A 20966-nucleotide genomic window follows, 5' to 3' on the forward strand; every position below is an offset into this window, starting at 1 on the left:
CCACCAGGCCCGGCTAATTCTTTTTGTATTTTTTTTAGTAGAGACGGGGTTTCACCGTGTTAGCCAGGATGGTCTCTATCTCCTGACCTCTTGATCCGCCAGCCTCAGCCTCCCAGAGTGCTGGGATTACAGGCGTGAGCCACCGCGCCCAGCCACGCACTCGTTATTTATACGCAGCTATGGACTTGGAGGTGGAGAGTTCATAGATGAAGAGTGAGGACACTGTCTTTGTATTATTTTCTGGGGTATGTGGAAAACGGTCTCCATATCCACCTTGAAATAGATTCCAACCCTGCTCTGAATGGCATTGCTTTAGCAAACCGGAAGCCCCAGATAAAATTTGAGTTCAGTGACCCTCCTAGATGTGGCCCACGATGATGCATATTTTCCCCCATCCCTTTCTCCCTGGTGGGTCTTTGGCTTACGAAGCCCAGGCACACTTTAGCTTAAAGTCAGATTTTGTGGAGTTTAATTTATCTAAGTGAGGAGGAAGGCACAACCTCCTTCTCACATTATCCTCTTCTCATATTTACACTTAACACCTGAAGATGCCGCGCTGACAGTGTGTTCAGAGGGAGAACACGCTTTGGCGGTGGATAATCACACGCTGTGAAGAACGTGAGAAGAAGACAGTCATGAGCTATTAGGTGGTGCCACAGTGCCAGCTCCTGCCCAAGCAATTCCCTCTAGACAGACTGTTTAGGGAGCCTGTTACCAGATAACACCAATTACTTCTAAAGGAGGAGACGTGTTGTGTTGTCTCAGAAATGCCTTCCGCAGCATGGAGGAGGAGTCACTAGAATAAACATTTCCAAAGGGGTTGAGACTCAGAAACCAGCCATGTTAGAACATTTAAAGGAGAGGAAGGAGGGAAAGGGGAGGGAGAGGAAGAGAAAGAAGGGGAGGAAGAGGAAGAAGAAGGGGAAGAAGAGGAAGAAGAAGGGGAAGAAGAGGAAAAGGGGGAAGAAGAGGAAGAATAGAAAGAAAAGGAAGAGGAAGGAGGAAGAAGAACTATACGAACTAGGACGTAAGGCATTGCTCTTCATGGGAATGGCCACTGAAATTCCTGGTCACAGAGGCAGGAGGGCTTTTAACATCACTTTTGCCTCCTCAAGGGATCCTGAGCTAGGGAGAGAGAGATCCCTGGGGGGAAAAGATCCCGATGGGGAGAGTCTTCTAAAGATAAGGCCTTCTCGGCCCAGCGCGGTGGCTTACGCCTGTAATCCCAGCACTTTGGGAGGCTGAGCCAGGATGATCACCTGAGGTCAGGAGTTCGAGACCAGCCTGGCCAACATGGCAAAATCCCATCTCTACTAAAAACACAAAAATTAGCTGGGCATGGTTGTGCGTGCCTGTGATCCCAGCTACTAAAGAAGCTGAGGCAGGAGATGAGATTGCGCCACTGCACTCCAGCCTGGGTGACAGAGCCACACTCCGTCTCAGAAAAAAATGGAAAACAGGCTTTCAAACAAAAAATTTGTACAGGAAGGTTTAGAGCAGCATTATTCATAATAGTAAAAAAGTGGAAACAGGCCAAGCGCAGTGGCTTACACCTGTAATCCCAGCACTTTGGGAGGCCAAGGTGGGTGGATCACAAGGTCAGGATATGGAGACCATCCTGGCTAACACGGTGAAATCCCATCTCTACTAAAAATACAAAAAATTAGCCGAGTATGGTGGCAGGTGCCTGTAGTCCCTGCTACTCAGGAGGCTGAGGCAGGAGACTCACTTGAACCCAGGAGGCGGAGGTTGCAGTGAGCTGAAATCGCGCCCCTACACTCCAGCCTGGGTGACAGAGCAAGGCTCAGTTTCAAAAAAAAAAAAAAAAGCGGAAACAACCCAAATATGTATCAACTGGTAAATGGATAAACAAAGCACACTGCATGCTCCAACATGAACAAACCTTAAAAACATGCTAAGTGAAAGAAGCCAGACACAAAAGGCCATGTATTGTGGGATTCCACTCTTGTCAAATGTCCCAAACAGGTCAATCCATACAGACAGAAAGCAGTTTGTGGGAGGAGTAATGCAGAGTGACTACTAATGGGTATGAGGGGCTTTGGGGGGTGATGAAAATGTTCTGAAATTAGTAATGATGGTTGCATAACATTGTGAATGTACTGGAAACCACTGAATTGTGCATTTTCAAATGGTGAATTTTATATGAATTTTACATTACTTTTTTTAAAAAAAGGGAAACGATTAGGCCGGGCACAGTGGCTCACACCTGTAATCCTAGCACTTTGGGAGGCCAAGGTGGAGGGATCATCTGAGGTTAGGAGTTCGAGACCAGCCTGGCCAACATGGCGAAACCCCACCTCTACTAATAATAATACAAAAATGAGCCAGGCATGGTGGCGGGCACCTGTAATCCCAGCTACTTAGGAGGCTGAGGTACGAGAATCACTTGACCCTGGGAGGCCAAGGCTGCAGTGAGTTGAAATGGCACCACTGCACTCCAGTCTGGGCGACAGAGTGAGACTCAGTATCAACAATAACAACAAAAAAGGAAACAATTTACTAATGGATTAGATGTGGGGAGTGGAAAAAAGAAAGGAGTCAAGGATGATATCTGGAAGGATGGGGTTGTCATTAGCCAAGATGGAGAAGACTGTGGGTGGGGCAAGTTTGGAGGAAGATCAGGAGTTCAGTTTTGGATGTGTTAAATTTGAAATGCAATTAGCTATCCAAGTTTAGCATTCCGGAAGAGGTCCGTGCTGGAGATACGAATTCTGGAGTCAGTATCTGCATGTAGATGGCATTTGGGGACCAAGCCTGGCTAAGATCACTGTGATTGTTGAGTGGAGATGGTTGAGAGAAGAAGCTCATGGACTGACTTGAGTCTGGGGCATCTCAACATTAAGAGATCAGGGAGATGAAGAGGAACCAAAAACAGACAGAGAGCAGCTACTAATGTGGGAGAAGAAAAAAACAAGAGAATGTGTTATCCAGAAAGCAAAGAAAAAAGAAAGGCAGGAGAGTTCCACTTGTCAAACACTCCTGATAGGTCAAGCAGGATGAGAACCAAGAGCAACACTGGGCTTGGCAAACGGAAATCACTCATGACCTTGACAAGGGTGGTTTCAGGGAAGTCGTGGAGGCAAAAGCCTGATTCAAAGGAGAAGGGGAGAAGAATGAGAGACAATGAGAATAGAAAATTAGTTTGAGTTGGAGAAGTTTTTGCAAAGGGGAATTAGAAATGGGTGGTCGGGGCCGGGCGCGGTGGCTCAAGCCTGTAATCCCAGCACTTTGGGAGGCCGAGGCGGGTGGATCACGAGGTCAGGAGATCGAGACCATCCTGGCTAACACGGTGAAACCCCGTCTCTACTAAAAAAATACAAAAAACTAGCCTGGCGAGGTGGCGGGCGCCTGTACTCCCAGCTACTCGGGAGGCTGAGGCAGGAGAATGGCGTAAACCCGGGAGGCGGAGTTTGCAGTGAGCTGAGATCTGGCCACTGCACTCCAGCCTGGGTGACAGAGCGAGACTCCTTCTCAAAAAAAAAAAAAAAAAAAAAAAAAAGAAATGGGTGGTCGGGGGCAAGAGGAGAAATTTTTTAAACATTAAGCTGCACATCTGTATGCTGACGGGGTTGATCCACTGGAAGAGAGAGCAAATCAATGATGTGGGGTGAGAGAGAAAATTGCTGGAGTGATGTCCATGAGTTGGCAAGAAAGAGTGTGACCAAGTGCACAGGAGGAGGATTGAACTTGCACAGCTCATCTAGAGTAAAAGGAGAAAAGCCGGAAATATGAGTACAAGTGCTGGTAGCCACATCACCATCGGCAAATGTGAAGGGAGTTTAGGGAAATTGTCTCCTGGCTGCATCAGTTATCTCAGAATAGGAGATGAGGTCAGCTGCTGGGAGGAAGGAGAAGCAGGTATTGGGGATTTTAAGAGATAAGAAGGAGTAAAATCGTCCAGGAGGATGAGAGGATAGTTGAATGGAGTAAAGGAACTTAGTAAGCTCACCAGGCAGCAGGGAAGCATGCTTTAAATTCCTGCTGGGGAATTTAAAGTGACACGGGTCAGCATGGTTATGATTTTTACCCCAGTCACATTCAGCTGCACAGGTGCAAACATAGAATAGGCAAAGACTTGGATGTAACCAACATTGTGATTTCACCAAGCAAGTGTGGTGAGGTGAGAAAGGGGCAAGGGATCTGAGAATGTCACCAAGGGAATGATGCCAGTGACTATGTGCTAGATAAGGAGAGAAGAAAAACCAGGAAGGTGAGGGATGGATGGGGAAAGGAGTTTGGGATGGATTGGAGGTACTAGGGGTTGGGTGGGAGAGATTAAAGGATTAAGGTTGTCCGGTTACAAGAAAGGGTAGGTGCGAAAACATTGAGGCAGTGGTCAGAGGGTGATATGCATGAAATTGAGATGATGGAGGGATGAAAATGATTGGGGATGACAGGGTCAAGAGTATAAACATGAGAGTGAGTGGGGAAAAGACCATCAAAGGAGAGGAGGTCAAGGAAACAAGAGGCCAGAATGTTGGAAGGAGCAACTACCTGTATAATGAAATCACTAAGAATTAATTCAGGAAAATAGATGGAGGGAATGACAGTGGAGCAGAAGCTAAAAGCTTTGAGAAATGCAAGCGAGTGCCTCCTGTATTACAAATGCACTTGTACCTCCAGGTCCAGTGATTGTAGATGAAGAAGCAGGGAGACCAATGATCTTGGCAGAGAGAGTTTCAGTAAGAGCAAAAAGGGAAAGGAACCATGAGAAAACAGATTGAAGACATGAGGTGGTGGGGGCGGGGGGAGGGGTGTGGCTTCCGATACAAATGTGAATTCCAGAGGGCCCAATGGAAATATTTGGGGAACTGGGGAGAGGTGAAGCTGGAGCAGGAAAGGAAGGGATTGGAGGGTGCTGGGCATGATTTGGGGGATGCCCATTATAAACAGGGATAAGGAGCATAAGGAGGTTAGTCCTGCTGGACTCCATGGTGGTGGTGGTGGTGAAGATGTGAGCATTTCAAGGCACAGACATCCAGGACTCTCTATTGATCAGTGTGGCAGGAGTCTTATTCTAGGGACCTGGATCATTCAGCAGAGGGCAGAACACTTGGGGCAGGTGGCATAATTCCCAATGCAAGGACTTGATGTTGACCTCTGGCAGGTGGTCTTACTCTGAGCAGCCAGTGCCCTCTCTTGGTTTCTCTTTAAAGAGTAGGAAGTCTGGGCCGGGCACAGTGGCTCCCGCCTATAATCCCAGCACTTTGGGAGGCCAAGGCGGGCAGATCACCTGAGGTTGGGAGTTCAAAACCAGCCTGACCAACATGGAGAAACCCATCTCTACTAAAAATACAAAATTAGCCAAGTGTGGTGGCGCATGCCTGTAATCCCAGCTACTTGGGAAGCTGAGGCAGGAGAATCACTTAAACCTGGGAGGCAGAGGTTGCAGTGAGCCAAAGATTGTGCCATTGCACTCCAGCCTGGGCAACAGAGCAAGACTCCATCTCAAAAAAAAAAAAGAGAGAGAGAGAGAGACTAGGAAGGCTGGAGAAAAGAGCTCTCAGGATCCAGAGGACTCTGCTTTCCATCTGTGTCCAGCTCTTCGAAACCCCTTTCCATAGCGAGCCAGCCTTAGTGCAGCAGCCCCAGTCCAAAAGGCTTGCACACCGATAATAAGCATCACTTATCCCTCCAGCCCACCCTTGTATCTCTAGCCTCTAAACACACTGTGTGGCCTGTAACAGATGTTCCATGGCCTGTTATAGATGCTCCCTTAAATACTTGCTAAATAAAGGAGTTGATATTTATCGAGCAGTTAATGTGCCAGGCACTGTGAAAAACCTTTCATGTGGATTTTCTCCTTTGATCCTCATAACAACCCGATGAGACTGACACAGTTATTATCCCAATTCATATCTGAGGAACCTGAGGCTCAGAGAGGGGCTGGGACTTGCCCAAGGTCACACAGCCAGGGGATTTGAAGCTAGATCTGTCTTATTCGAGCAAAGGCCTTCTTAATTACCACATGGCGGTTATCAACTGACCAAGTTTGGAAAGACATCTACTTCCTAAAACCCATGTATGGAAGCCCTGGGTCTGGACCCAGGAGACAGTCACGAACTCTTCCTCCCTCCCGTTTGGCCCCTACACCCAACCACCCATTTTATTTTGTTCTCTCTTTAAGCTCCGCTGCTGCTCTCCATCCATCGTGATTTCAGAAACCTTTCTTTGTGTTTCCACCATAGATGTGAAAAGCTGGCTTGTGATGTTTGGATTTCAGCTTAGCAACATCATTCCTGGCTTCCCAAGAGCCAAAATGTATTTCGTGCCTCCTCCCTATGAACTGTCAGAGAGTCAAGCAAGTGAGAATGGACAGGTAAGCGGAGGTTCCTGCCAAGAATCCAAATGATTGTCATCATTCCCTTTTGCAAACAGAACCTCATGGGAGCGAAGGGCATGCCAGTGCAGGAAAACATTGAAGCTGGGTATAAAAGGTGCGGGACACGTTGAGACTTTCCAGGAAAGCGAATGTCAGTGCTGTCACCTGTCTGGCACAGCACATATTTCTTACCAACTTCAATTATTGCCTTAATTGTGGTATCATTATCTGTTCAGTAGAATACCCTTGAGTCACTCCTTGATTAACAACAGCACAGAGAAATCTAGCAGCAACCTACCATCTGCACTGCCTATAAGATCATAACCCTTTCAGCTTTTATGGGACATCATAAAACTGTGGTTTGCAGTTTCCGTCCCATTAAAGAACATTTTTATGCCCCACATAAAACCTCGGCGCTTTATGGCCAAACGTATATGGATTGAGTTTTCAGAACATAATTTGTGCTTGGGTCTTTCTGTGATGACCTAGGGGTGGTCAGTTTCCATCTGGGTGCAGCTGAGACCTCTGCTGCAATCAGATGGGAGGGGTTCAGATAACCCCTGCTACAGAACCAGCACTCAGCCCTATCAAAGTCTGAAAGGCCTCAGCTGCTCTGAATAATTGTCCAGATTGTGTAACTATAGAGAGGCAAGGAGGAGCTGCTGGGTAATTGAGAACAGCGTTCACTCAGTCCTGCCCCTTGGGGACCACTCAGTGGATGAATAGCCATCATTTCTCTCATTTATCTAAGTGCTGTTACCTCCCAAACGCAGCCTCTCCCATTATCCCAGCCTGTCCCCCAACCACCAATTGAGACAAGTTGTAATTTGCGAGTGGAGAGCTCAAGGCCAAGGAGATAATGGTGATTTCATCCCCTGCAGAACCAGGGCGAGGATCCAAAGCAACTGCCTCAAAGCCGGGGGATATTCCCTCTCGCCCTTGAAGCCTGAATCTCTCAGCCTGATGCTACTCAAATGTTCCTATGCACACAGATCACCCAGGGCATCTTGTTCACACGTAGCCTCTGACTCAGTTGTTCTGGAGTAAGGCCTGAGATTCTGCTTTTTGAACAGGACAGGTCCTCGTGATTCCTCTGCAGCTGGTTATACTTTGAGTGGCAAGGTTTTAACCCAAGGAAGTTAATGAATATCCAAGTCATTGGCCTCCAGGAAATCTAGGTTACAGTGGTGGGGTTCAAGGCTATTCAAATCAGCATCCTGCCCTTTGTGTCAGGACGTTCCTGGGTCTGAAGCTGGCAAGGCAGTTGTCAACCATCAGAGTGCAGAACGGGTCTCTTCCCAAATGGTGGCTTGACCTGGTAAGTGTGTAGGCCTGGGTGGCCATGCCAGCAAGGGGCAAACCTCCTTTACCATTTTTTTAGTTAGTGGCAATTGGAAGATGGACAGGCCACACCATCAGAGCATTAGTAATCAACCAGCCATCCATAGTTCAGAGCACTGGTAATCAACCAGCCATCCATAGTTCCAAAAAGTAGGACTCCATCAGCTCAGATCTGGATAGACCCAACACTAGTTCTTGCAGGAGAGTTCCAAGCCTTTCTCTTTGTGACTCCTTTTGAGTGAGCTGCCCAGCTCATCTTCTCAGCCTTCTCTGTTTTCTTATCCCCACAGCTCATTACAGGTGTCCAACAGACAACGGAGAGACATAACCAGGCCTTCATGGCTCTGGAAGGGCAGGTCATTACTAAAAAGCTCCACGCCAGCATCCGAGAGAAAGCGGGTCACTGGTTTGCCACCACCACGCCCATCATTGGCAAAGGCATCATGTTCGCCATCAAAGAAGGGCGGGTGACCACGGGCGTGTCCAGCATTGCCAGCGAGGACAGCCGCAAGGTGGCGTCTGTGCTGAACAACGCCTACTACCTGGACAAGATGCACTACAGCATCGAGGGCAAGGACACCCACTACTTTGTGAAGATTGGCTCAGCCGATGGCGACCTGGTCACGCTGGGTACCACCATCGGCCGCAAGGTGCTGGAGAGCGGGGTGAACGTGACCGTGTCCCAGCCCACGCTGCTGGTCAACGGCAGGACTCGAAGGTTCACGAACATTGAGTTCCAGTACTCCACGCTGCTGCTCAGCATCCGCTATGGCCTCACCCCCGACACCCTGGACGAAGAGAAGGCCCGCGTCCTGGACCAGGCGAGACAGAGGGCCCTGGGCACGGCCTGGGCCAAGGAGCAGCAGAAAGCCAGGGACGGGAGAGAGGGGAGCCGCCTGTGGACTGAGGGCGAGAAGCAGCAGCTTCTGAGCACTGGGCGTGTGCAAGGGTACGAGGGATATTACGTGCTTCCCGTGGAGCAATACCCAGAGCTTGCAGACAGTAGCAGCAACATCCAGTTTTTAAGACAGAATGAGATGGGAAAGAGGTAACAAAATAATCTGCTGCCATTCCTTGTCTGAATGGCTCAGCAGGAGTAACTGTTATCTCCTCTCCTAAGGAGATGAAGACCTAACAGGGGCACTGAGGCTGGGCTGCTTTAGGAGACCAAGTGGCAAGAAAGCTCACATTTTTTGAGTTCAAATGCTACTGTCCAAGCGAGAAGTCCCTCATCCTGAAGTAGACTAAAGCCCGGCTGAAAATTCCGAGGAAAACAAAACAAACGAATGAATGAACAGACACACACGATGTTCCAAGTTCCCCTAAAATATGACCCACTTGTTCTGGGTCTACGCAGAAAGGAGACGCAAAGTGTCCGAAAGGAACAAAAGAACAAAAACGAAAAAGCAAAGAAGAAAACAAATAAAAACAAAACAAAACAAAACAAACACACGGACCGATAAACAAAGAAACGAAGATGAGAAAGAAGGCCTCATATCCAATTACCTCACTCATTCACACGTGAGCGACACGTAGACATCCGCCAGGGCCAGCGTCACCAGACCAGCTGCGGGACAAACCCCTCAGACTGCTTGTGGGACAAATCCTTCCGACATTTTCGTTTAAGCAAATACAGGTGCATTTAAAACACGACTTTGGGGGTGATTTGTGTGTAGCGCCTGGGGAGGGGGGGATAAAAGAGGAGGAGTGAGCACTGGAAATACTTTTTAAAGAAAACAAAAAATGAAGGAATAAAAGAAATTCCTATCAAAAATCAAAGCGAAATAATACCATCCAGCACTTAACTCTCTCAGGTCCCAACTAAGTCTGGCCTGAGCTAATTTATTTGAGCGCAGAGTGTAAAATTTAATTCAAAATGGTGGCTATAATCACTACAGATAAATTTCATACTCTTTCGTCTTTGGAGATTCCATTGTGGACAGTAATACACAGTTACAGGGTGTAGTCTGTTTAGATTCCGTAGTTTGTGGGTATCAGTTTCGGTAGAGGTGCAGCATCGTGACACTTTTGCTAACAGGTACCACTTCTGATCACCCTGTACATACATGAGCCGAAAGGCACAATCACTGTTTCAGATTTAAAATTATTAGTGTGTTTGTTTGGTCCAGAAACTGAGACAATCACATGACAGTCACCACGAGGAGAGAAAATTTAAAAAATAAAAATAAAACAAAAAAAATTTTAAAATAAAAAAACAAAACAAAAAAAGTCTAATAAGAACTTTGGTACAGGAACTTTTTTGTAATATACATGTATGAATTGTTCATCGAGTTTTTATATTAATTTTAATTTGCTGCTAAGCAAAGACTAGGGACAGGCAAAGATAATTTATGGCAAAGTGTTTAAATTGTTTATACATAAATAAAGTCTCTAAAACTCCTGTGGACACTGGTCTTGTGTGGAAATGCTTTGAGAAGAGAAAAGGCAAGCATTACTGGAGAAAAGAGGAGCTGCCCAAACGTGCAGAGGCTGAGCTGGTATTTTGAACACCTGGCGGAGCTTTTTTTTTTTTTTTTTTTTTTGAGAGGGAGTCTCGCTCTGTTGCCCGGGCTGGAGTGCAGTGGTGTGATCTCGGCTCACTGCAACCTCCGCCTCCTGGGTTCAAGCAATTCTCCCGCCTCAGCCTCCCGAGTAGCTAGGATTACAGGCACACCAACACGCCTGGCTAATTTTTGTATATTTAGTAGAGCCAGAGTTTTGTTTTGTTTTGTTTTGTTTTGTTTTGTTTTGTTTTGTTTTGTTTTTTGAGGCGGAGTCTCGCTCTGTCACTCAGGCTGGAGTGCTGTGGCCGGATCTCAGCTCACTGCAAGCTCCACCTCCCAGGTTCACGCCATTCTCCTATCTCAGCCTCCTGGGTAGCTGGGACTATAGGCGCCGCCACGTCGCCCGGCTAGTTTTTCGTAGTTTTTAGTAGAGACGGGGTTTCACCGTGTTAGCCAGGATGGTCTCGATCTCCTGACCTCGTGATCTGCCCGTCTCGGCCTCCCAAAGTGCTGGGATTACAGGCTTGAGCCACCGCGCCCGGCCTAGAGCCAGAGTTTCACCATGTTGCCCAGGCTGGTCTCGAACTCCTGATTTCAGGTGATCCACCCGCCTCAGCCGCCCAAAATGCTGGGATTACAGGCATGAGCCACTGAGCCCTGCCTGGAGGAGCTTTTATTAGAGGTATCTTAGTGCTCCCCAATTCTATAGCTAACTCTGCCTGCATCTGCAGCCCCTTCTCTGCATGGAGCAGAAGTGGACAGTCTGCATGTGGTGTGGGTGGGCAGTGAGGACCCTCAGAGCCTGCCCAAGCATGAATGGATCCCTCCAGCACTCCTGGGACATTCAGGCTCCTCCCTGCAACCACATTCTAGTTTTGAGAGATGCTGGCAGAAATCAAAGGGGAACATTCACCACATTGGGAAATGTGTGCGTGTGTGTGTTTTCATATTTCTTTCCAGACTACATCAACTTACCCCAAATCTTGCATACTTGGGACAACCCAATAAGAAAAGCACTGCTGGTTTGGAAAATTTTTGTTCTACATCACTCCTAAAGTTAGAATAATACCATCATTAACTGTTGATATTTGTTGGTGCTTGCTTGGTGCCCAGCATAATGCTAAGGGCTCGGCATGCAATATTTTAGTTTGTCCTCACCTTTCATTCACATTTTCTTGAGAGCTTCCCTCGTGCCAGGTCCTGAGTTAAGTTCTGGGTAAAAGAGGTGAGTAGACACCCATGGGCCCTTGCCTCATGAAACTATGGGCAGGAGGGGACAGACAGTAGGAAAAGCATGGCATCAAGAAGTGAAAATGGGCCGGGCGCAGTGGCTCACACCTGTAATCCTAGCACTTGAGGAAGCCAAGGCGGGCGGATCACTTTAGGTCAGGAGTTCAAGACCAGCCTGGCTAACATGGTGAAACCCCATCTCTACAAAAAATATAAAAATTAGTCGGGCATGATAGCACATGCCTATAATCCCAGCTAATTGGGAGGCTGAGGTAGGAGAATTGCTTGAACCTGGGAGGCGGAGGTTGCAGATAGCCGAGATCACGCCACTGTACTCCAGCTTGGGAAACAAGAGCGAAACTCCATCTCAAAAAACAAAAAAAAAGGACACAGAAGGTGGGTGCTTAGGCCGGAGCACAGGAGAGGCTGGCAGGGTTCACAAGACACAGTTAGAGGTTTTTTTTTTTTTTAACATGAAAAGCAACAGAAAGTTTTGAGTTTTGATTTCATAAAAAGTGCTGTGGCTGCAGTGTGGAGGACAGGGAGGGGAAGCCGATGTGGTCACCTAGGTGAGATGAAGGAGGAGGCCAAAGAGGCCGTCACCCTAAGCTAAAGCCTGTTTTTAAAAAAGTGGCTGGATGCATGCCCCGGATGAGCTCCTAGTCACTTTGGAGGTGAGAAATCCGAGGCCACCATCAACCAGCGGGTGGAATCAGATTCAAGCTCAGCTGTGGCCAATTCCAAACCCTCTTCAGGAAGTCTGAGGCCTCCTGAGGTCCCATCACCCACAGGTGGAAGGAAAGAAAGAGAGAGGCAGGGCTGGCCTGCTTGAAGCCAGGTACCGGGCTTCACAAGCCCTCCCAGCGTCACTAGCAGAGCCAGTGATGACTTCGTAAAGCAAGCAGGCAACAGAAATGGCCCAGAGCACTTCCTTCTGGATGCACGTGTGAACAGGTATCTCCCCAGGGCCATGAGTTTGGGCTGTTTCCCTTCAGGAGGAGGATGGGAAACAGGAGACAGCTTCTCTGTCTTTGGGCTGCTTTGGTCCAACTGCTGCCTGCCTTGTTTAATCTGGCTGGTGTCAGGACTACTTGGAGAAAGCTCACAGAACAGCTTCCGGTGGGTCGTGAGGACCACTCAAATCTTGGTTTGGTGGGAACTTCATGCGGACCAGTCACTGTGTTTTATCCTCCTGCAGTAGATACAGCCACCAGAGCCCACCAGGACAGGGTGTGCAAGCCAGGCCAGAAGCCAGGGGATTTCACTCAGCCCGTGGCTTCTCTGCCCCATCCAGCCTCTCAGGTAGACCCAAAGGGTGGTAGACCCAAAGGGTGAGCAAATAGTGTGTCACAAAGGGGACCACATGTCAGCAGAATGCCACCCAGGCTTGAAACTCTCCTCTTTTGGTTTAACCATCTTTGAATTATCCATGGTTTTTCTGCTACACCCAGGCCAGGCTCTTATAACACACTACACAAACACATACTAAGGGAGAAGGCAACAGACATGGGACAGAAATCCTTTCCCGCCTTTCCTTGGGCCCAGTCCTAGCATGACCAGGACAGACTGTCTGATACAGAATTCTGGAAAGGCGGTACAGCCTATGGGTTAGTGAAGATCGTGCACTCTGAAGTCAGACCACCTAGGAACCAGTCCTGACTCTACCGCTCACTAAATGAACATGGAAACTTGGGAAGGTTACATGTGCTAATTAAGGTAAATATCACTCGCTGCATTAAAAGATAAACTCAAGTTAGCAGAAGAAAAGTTTCTCACTTATATAATAATCCATCATGGGTCAGGGATGAGGATGGCTGCTTTGATGATTAAATGAGATATTGCCTGCATCATGGATATGTGGTACTCAATAAATGCTCTTTTTTTTTTTTTTTTTTTTTTTTGAAACGAAGTCTCGCTCTTGTTCCCCAGGCTGGAGTGCAAGGGCGTAGTCTCGGCTCACTGCAACCTCCACTTCATGATTTCAAGCAATTCTCCTGCCTCAGCCTCCTGAGTAGCTGGGACTATAGGAGCCCACCCCCATATGCCCTGCTAATTTTTTGTATTTTTAGTAGAGATGAGGTTTCACCATGTTGGCCAGGCTGGTCTCGAACTCCCAACCTCAAGTGATCCGCCCACCTCAGCCTCCCAATGTGCTGGGATTACAGGCGTGAGCCACTGTGCCCAACCTCATTTTTATTATTTTAAAATCTTTCTTCTGAACACTGATTTTTCTAAGAGTAGAAATTGAGGCACGGCAATTTTCACAGTGGGAGAGAATTGTATGTGGCGGCTGGGGAGATGGAGAAAGACCGTCCCTCAAATCTCATGTCCCCAAGAGCAATCTCTGCTTCTCCCCTCTCCCGGGCCTGGGGAACTTGAACAAGTACTTTCAGTGTGTGGACCTTCTCCATGGCTTCAAGGGCTTTTCAGAAAGGGTGACATCTGGAAAGCTGAGGGTCTCAGCAATGTGAAGACTGGCCATGTGAACAAGGGACATATGTTCAGGCATTCTACTTTCAGAATCACCAAGCACAATTTTGTCCTTGGCACTGTCATAAGCTGGGAAGACAAAGGTAAATAAAACATGGTCTAAAGTGTGAGACAAACTCACAAGCCAATCACTAGAACACGGGAGGCTCAGGGCTGGCACACAAGTGACGAGCAAGCACGTGATGTCCAGAGGACAGGAGTATGAGTTCTCTCCACAAGTATTTTTTGTTTTTTGTTTTGTTTTTGTTTTTGTTTTGAGACAGAGTCTCGCTCTGTTGCCCAGGCTGGAGTGCAATGGTGCAGACTCAGCTCACTGCAACCTCCACCTCCCAGGTTCGAGCGATTCTCCTGCCTCACCCTCCCGAGTAGCTGGAATTACAGGTGCCCACCACCATACCCGGCTAATTTTTGTATTTTTAGTAGAGACGGGGTTTCACCATGTTGGCCAGGCTGGTCTTGAACTCTTGACCTCAGGTGATCTGCCCGCTTCAGCCTCCCAAAGTGCTGGGATTACAGGCGTGTGCCACCACACCCGGCCTCCATGAGCATTTGAGCTGGGCACTGGCAGGTAAGAGAACGCCGGGCAGACAAGGCAGGAGAGGGAAGCAGGAAGGAGAAAAAATACGCAAAGAGACAAGTGAGAAGTTCAGAGAGGCCGGGACAGGTGCTAAGGATTAGAACCACCAGCAAGCGTTCTAGACACGGGTCCCAGGCCAATTAGATCAGGACCTCTGGAAGAAGGGTCTGATCGTGAGTAGGTGAGTTTCACGTGCAGCCAGAAATGAGGAGGAGGGGATTGGAGCTCAGCGGGAAGGGCAAGGCCAGAGATGAGGTTTGTTGGAGGGAATGAGGTAAGAATAAGAGTCAGGCTAAGAAGTTGGGTATTCTCCTGCCAGGTCGTGAGGAACCTCAGTGTGGCTCTTGTATATAGGGAGAAACACGATTAGGGAATCTTTGGGTTTGCAAAGTGAAGAGAAAAGAGTGGCAGCAGGCCCAGAGCCCGGGGGAGCCTGCAACAGTCTGGACTGAGGGCTTGAAGGAAGGCTGGGGCGGTCAGAACAGAGGGTGAGCTCCTCAAACCGGCTTGGATTTGGGAAATGAAGACGAGGTTCTGTAACTTGCTCAGAGTTGGGGACAGGTTCTATACAGGGTGGAAAACCGAGAACAGGATCCCGTCCAAGGATCCTCTCTCCGGGGCATGCACCATTCCTTCTCCTTCGCCTCTCCCTCCTCCACGACCACCCAGGTGAAACACCAGGGAGGAACATTTAGGGGGAAGGGATATTCTGATTACTTGCTTACTTCAGTGATCCTCTGATCAGTACAAATGGGGACTTTCCAGGAAAGTTCTGATTCAGCACGCTCACACCCAAGCCCCGCCTTCCACCCTGTGGCAGCTGGGCAACCCGTAAGGCGCCGTCCCCCAGCACCCGCAACGGGCACTGTGGCTGCGCGCCGCCCTCCGAAAGCAAGGCCGCACCAGCTGTTCCGCAAAGCCCCTCCCTCACCTGCCCTCGCCTCCTCCCGGCAAATGTTGGGTTTGCCATCTGGCCACAAGGTGGCAGCCTTTCCCATGAAATCTGCCTGGAGTCGCGCACGGCGCCTCAAAGGGATTTAGGGAAGTCGCTGGGCAGCTAGAGACTGCGAGGAGAGCCCTGGGTTCCTGAAAGAGGCCCCTGGAATCGGTTCCAGGAACAAGATTCCAAAGAAGACCAGTCCCGGGACCAACCAGACTGGACTGCGAACCTGCCTCCACCATTTGCCCACTGAGTGCATTTCCACCTGGACTTACCTTCCTGAGCCTCACCTTTCCCATTTGTAAAACAGGGACAAAAATAACTGCTGCATGGGATTATTTGAAAAGCCTAATAAAAATAATATATGTAAAGTCCTTGGCAAAGGCCCAGCATTTAACAAATGCATATTAAATGGTAAGCTATTATTGAAGGAAAATAGTGGAATTTGGGGGTTATCGTCTTTAGATTTTAAAAAAAGAAAGAAAAAAGCAAAACAAAACCAAAAAAAGCCTTCACTTTCAATCCCAACCACTCTCCTTTCTAGCTAAGCCTGGGCTTCTTATCTAACCTCCGAAGCCTGGGTTTCTTCCCCTGTGAAGTGGAGATGATACTGCCATCCGGCAGGGTTGCTGTTGTAAACACTCAGCCTGCCTCAAGAGGATGTCTACTGATTGGCGACTAACTTTTCTTATTCTCAGCCTTCAGTGGGAGCTGAAGCGTGATCCCAGCCTGAAGCTTGACCTGTTGAAGAGTAAGGAGCTCCACCCACCCCCCCATCCTCCCACTGCAAGAGCTGCATAAAGCCCTGGGGCCTTGCTCTCCTAGAAGCCTCCAGGGCAGACAGGACAGAAGAAGCAATGCCTAGACCCTTTTAGGGACAGTATACCCAGTAGCTGCTCTTCCAGAGATGATCCCTGTCCCCGAACTGAACCCAATTCCAGGGGCAGTAAAAGGGATGTCCTTACACTCATGCATTCATAAAACCCTTCTACCCAATTAATTGCTGTTATTTGAACTTCCCAGCCACTCTGTGAAACAGTGTGAAAAATTGAGGCTTAGAGAGGCCACACTGCGGATCAGGAACAGGCCCCTCCCATGTGGCTGGGAATCTTCACTTCTCAGTTAGCTCAGACTGTTTCCATTCCCAGGCCACTCCCTCAACAATCCCTTATCATGGTCTTATCTGGGTCACATACATATAGATTTTGTTCTCAGGCTAAAGCCTTTGGCCAGAAGGAATCTGCCCCACTGGCTGTTAGTCAACCACGTGAACGTTTAGGAAACATGTATTACGTAGAATGCTGCCTTGAAGATGGAGAAAGTGAACACAGGCTGGCTTCTGCCCCCAGGCAGCATCTTTGTATTAATCAGGAGACTTGCAGGGGTCAGTGACAGAATCCTAACGCAAAGCAAAAACCAGGATATCCAAAGGCAGGACTGGCTTCAGATGTGGTCAGATCCAGGGGCACAAAGATGTTCACAAGGTACAGTCTTTGCTCCTCCTCTCAATGCTGCTTCCCTTGGGATGTGGCCTTATTTTCACACTGATTTATTCCATATGTAGGAAAAATGGTTGCCAACAGGCCCAAACCTATATCCTTGCAGCAGCCATGGGAAGGGCAAAGAGACCCTCCCTCTATCAACAGAGGACCATGAATTGGCCCAAACCCCATCAGCCTTTCCAGAGCCATAAACAGTGGGAAAGGAGTGGTTCTTACAAGGAAAATAACTGCCTAGACAAAAACGTGTTAATTGCCAATATCTACTGAAATCATGCTTCTGTCCATTCTGTCCACAAATGGTGCCTGACATGCCACAGGTGCTCAGTGGACAAAGCCAGGTGATGGGGACAGAGGGATGAATAAAACACAGCCATTCAGGAGGAGTTTAATGGGAAACACCAAGAAGCAAATAAGCAATATAATGTGGAAGTGGACCGGGCACGGTGGCTCATGCCTGTAATCCCAACACTTTGGGAGGCCGAGGCAGAAGGATCACTTGAAGTCAAGAGTTCGAGACCAGCCTGGCCAACCATGGCCCCAACATGATTAAACCCCATCTCTACTAAAAATACAAAAAAAAAAAATTAGCTGGGTGCGCTGGTGGGGACCTGTAACCCCAGCTACTCTGAGGGCTGAGGCAAGAGAATCGCTTAAACCTGGGAGGAGGTGGTTGCAGTGAGCTGAGATGGAGCAACTCCACTCCAGCCTGAGCAACAGAGGAAGACTCCATCTCAAAATAATAATAATATAATAATAATGTGGAAGTGGCCAGGAGTGGTGGCTCACGCCTGTAATCCCAGCACTTTGGGGGCCGAGGCAGGTGGATCACCTGAGGTCGGGAGTTCGAGACCAGCCTGACCAACGTGGAGAAACCCCATCTCTACTAAAATACAAAATTAGCCAGGCGTGGTGGTGCATGCCTGTAATCCCAGCTACTCGGGAGGCTGAGGCAGGAGAATCACTTGAACCCAGGAGGCAGAGGTTGCAGTGAGCTGAGATCATGCCATTGCACTCCAGCCTGGGCAACAAGAGTGAAACTCTGTCTCACAAAATAATAATAATGTGGAAGTGCTGGGAAGAGAAGGGCGTGGCAGGGACACTGGGGAAGGGCAGTTAGCTCCGCTTTGATGGGCATTTGGTGGAAAGCGCTTGGATGAGTGCACAGATAGTGCATTGGGAGTATCTAGATTGAATCTGAATAGCCAAAAGTCACCCAGCTCTGCAGGGTTTCTCAGCTACCCGCCCTGAGGATACCATGGCCTTTCCCTTCTTCTGGGAATGCAGGAAGCCACCAGCCAACACCAGCCTGGAGAGCTTGTCCCCTGGGAAGAACGGTCTGGTCTGTGTGGGACTGGAAGTCTGCTGCTGCTTCACTCTGGATCCCAACTCCCTCCCTCCACACATGGGGAGCAGGACTTCCCTTCACTTTCTGCAGAGGTGGTCCTGCCCATGGGGCCATCCTATGTGCTAGTACCGGTTTCTCAGTTGTGGCACCATTGACATTTGGGCCAGATGGCTTTGTCGTGGGAAGCCATCCGGTCCATAGAAGATGTTTAACAGCATCCCTGGCCTCTACCTACCTCACACCCCACCCCTGCTGATTCGTGACAGCCTCTCAGACGTTGCCAAATGTCCTCTTGAAAGGTAAAATGGCCGGGCGCGGTGGCTCAAGCCTGTAATCCCAGCACTTTGGGAGGCCAAGACGGGTGGATCACGAGGTCAGGAGATCGAGACCATCCTGGCTAACACCGTGAAACCCCGTCTCTACTAAAAAATACAAAAAACTAGCCGGGCGAGGTGGCGGGCGCCTATAGTCCCAGCTACTCGGGAGGCTGAGGCAGGAGAATGGCGTAAACCCGGGAGGCAGAGCTTGCAGTGAGCTGAGATCCGGCCACTGCACTCCAGCCTGGGCCATAGAGCGAGACTCCGTCTCAAAAAAAAAATAAATAAATAAATAAAAATAAGAAAGAAAGGTAAAATGGACCCCAGTAGCGAGCCACTGCTCTAATGCATTCCCTCTCCACCCACTTCTCCCTCATTTCTCCCCTACTCAAGATCCCAGCATTCATAAGGAAGGAGCCTCTTCTCCCTAAGGAGACATTTATCGATACTTCCTATGTTCATCCATTTGACACTCCCCAAGCCAAGGGTTCTAGAACTACAGGCTGAGGTCTCTACCCTGATCCTCCTCTTCTTCTCTGAGGTCTCTACCCCGATTCTTCTCTTCTTCAACTACCTCAGTTGACTGCATGAGTGTGAAAAAGAGAATTGACTGCCCCAACCCCCCACAGGCCTCCTGAGGAGCTGCCACTGCTTGGAGGAAGGCAGAGATGCTGATAATCCTAAAACAGGAGCGATGGGCTATGTGCAGCAAGGAGTGGCCCTGTGTGTGTGCTACAATGAGGAGCGTCAGAGTGATCCACATGAGAAAATGACAAGTGAGAGGAGCCTGGGGACTTCCAAGCAACCTCCCTTGGTACCTGGGGGAGGGATGCCAGGCCCTGAGATGACAGGGTAAAACTTTATTTCCTCCTTCCTGTCCTGTTCCTGTGCCAGCCATCGCAGAGTCCCCTGAAACAGCAACTTCATGGTAAGTGATAGTGCCCAAATAATATTCTCTAGACAGGTGCCAGGGATGCAGTCACAGAGTTCAATAGCTTTTCTAGAGATAATATGAGTTGATATCTATCAGTCCCCAACTGGTAAGGCTTCAAGGGGCTGCTTGGAGGAGGTGGTATTCTTCTCAGTAGCATAAATCTGCCAGGGAGAGGAAGAATGTGTGTGTGTAACACATTACAAATATCAAGGGTAATGTATAGCACAGGCTATACATTGGAAATGTTGGAACAATGGAACATGCAGAGCAAAGGTGTGTGTGCAGGAGCTGCAGCAAATACCACAGCAAGTACTGAGTGGAGGTTTCTTACTCATTCTCATATTCACACCTGTGTTTCTCTGTACCAAGGAGAGACGGGAGGATCGGGTAGAATAATACTCAGCATGTGACATTCACTGTGTCACACTCTATCTTCTACTGTTACAACAAAATACCACAGACTGCATAATTTATGTAGAAAAGATGTTTATTTGGCTCGTGGTTCTAGAAGCTGGGAAGTCCAAGAGCATGGCACTGGCATCTGGTGAGGGTCATCCTATGGTGGAAGGTATCACATGGCATCTATGCCCATCATAAGAGACAGAGAGAAAAGAGGCCAAACTTATCCTTTTCTCAGGAGCTCACTCCTGCAATAACAGCATCAGTCCACTCATGATTGCAGAGTCCTCCTGGCTAATCACCTCTTAAATGTCCCACTTCTTAATACCATTATAACGACCATTAAGTTTCCAATACATGAACTTATAAGGGACACATTCAAGCCACAGCATTATATGTATAAGAGCACAGCTTGGCCGGGCGCGGTGGCTCACACCTGTAATCCCAGCACTTTGGGAGGCCGAGGCGGGCAGATCACTGGAGGTCGGGAGTTTGAGACCAGCCTGACCAACATGGAGAAACCTCATCTCTACTAAAAATACAAAATCAGCCGGCCATGGTAGCACATGCCTGTAATCCCAGCTACTTGGGAGGCAGGAGCTACTCAAGGCAGGAGAATCGCTTGAACTCAGGAGGTGGAGGTTGGGGTGAACCGAGATTACACCATTGCACTCCAGCCTGGACAACAAGAGTGAAACTCCGTCTCAAAAAAAAAAAAAGAGAGAGAGAGAAGAGTACAACTGAAGGACCACTTTAATCACTCTTTTTGACCTCCTAAGACAAAACACATGCCAGTCTATATTCCTGAGAGGATATATGGTGAAATGGTTTTTAGCATGAGCTTTAGAATCAATGATTTGAGTTTAAACCCTGCTCTACTATGTACTTGCTACAAGTCTTAGATAAATCTTAAACCTCCCTATGACCCAGTTTTTTCATCAGCAACATGGGGAGAAGGAATGCTACCTACCGCTTGTGGTGGTTATGGTAATTAGAGAAGATCCAGGAGTAAATCACACACATAAAGGGGCACATTCCCAAATG

The 20966-nt window shown here is 48.5% G+C and overlaps 1 protein-coding gene across 1 annotated transcript in view; it reads left to right on the plus strand.

Moving 5' to 3' along the window:
• TENM2 (teneurin transmembrane protein 2) overlaps positions 1–10091 on the plus strand; it is a 1242216-nt gene extending 1232125 nt beyond the window's left edge. Inside the window, 2 exon segments of the mRNA XM_017849440.1 lie at positions 6210–6340; positions 7975–10091. Of these exon segments, the coding sequence (XP_017704929.1) occupies positions 6210–6340; positions 7975–8736 (893 nt within the window). The 3' untranslated portion in view covers positions 8737–10091.
• Positions 10092–20966: the final 10875 nt, after the last annotated feature.

This window comes from Rhinopithecus bieti, unplaced genomic scaffold (assembly GCF_001698545.2).
Source record: "Rhinopithecus bieti isolate Rb0 unplaced genomic scaffold, ASM169854v2 scaffold_30732, whole genome shotgun sequence".
NCBI lineage: Eukaryota > Metazoa > Chordata > Mammalia > Primates > Cercopithecidae > Rhinopithecus > Rhinopithecus bieti.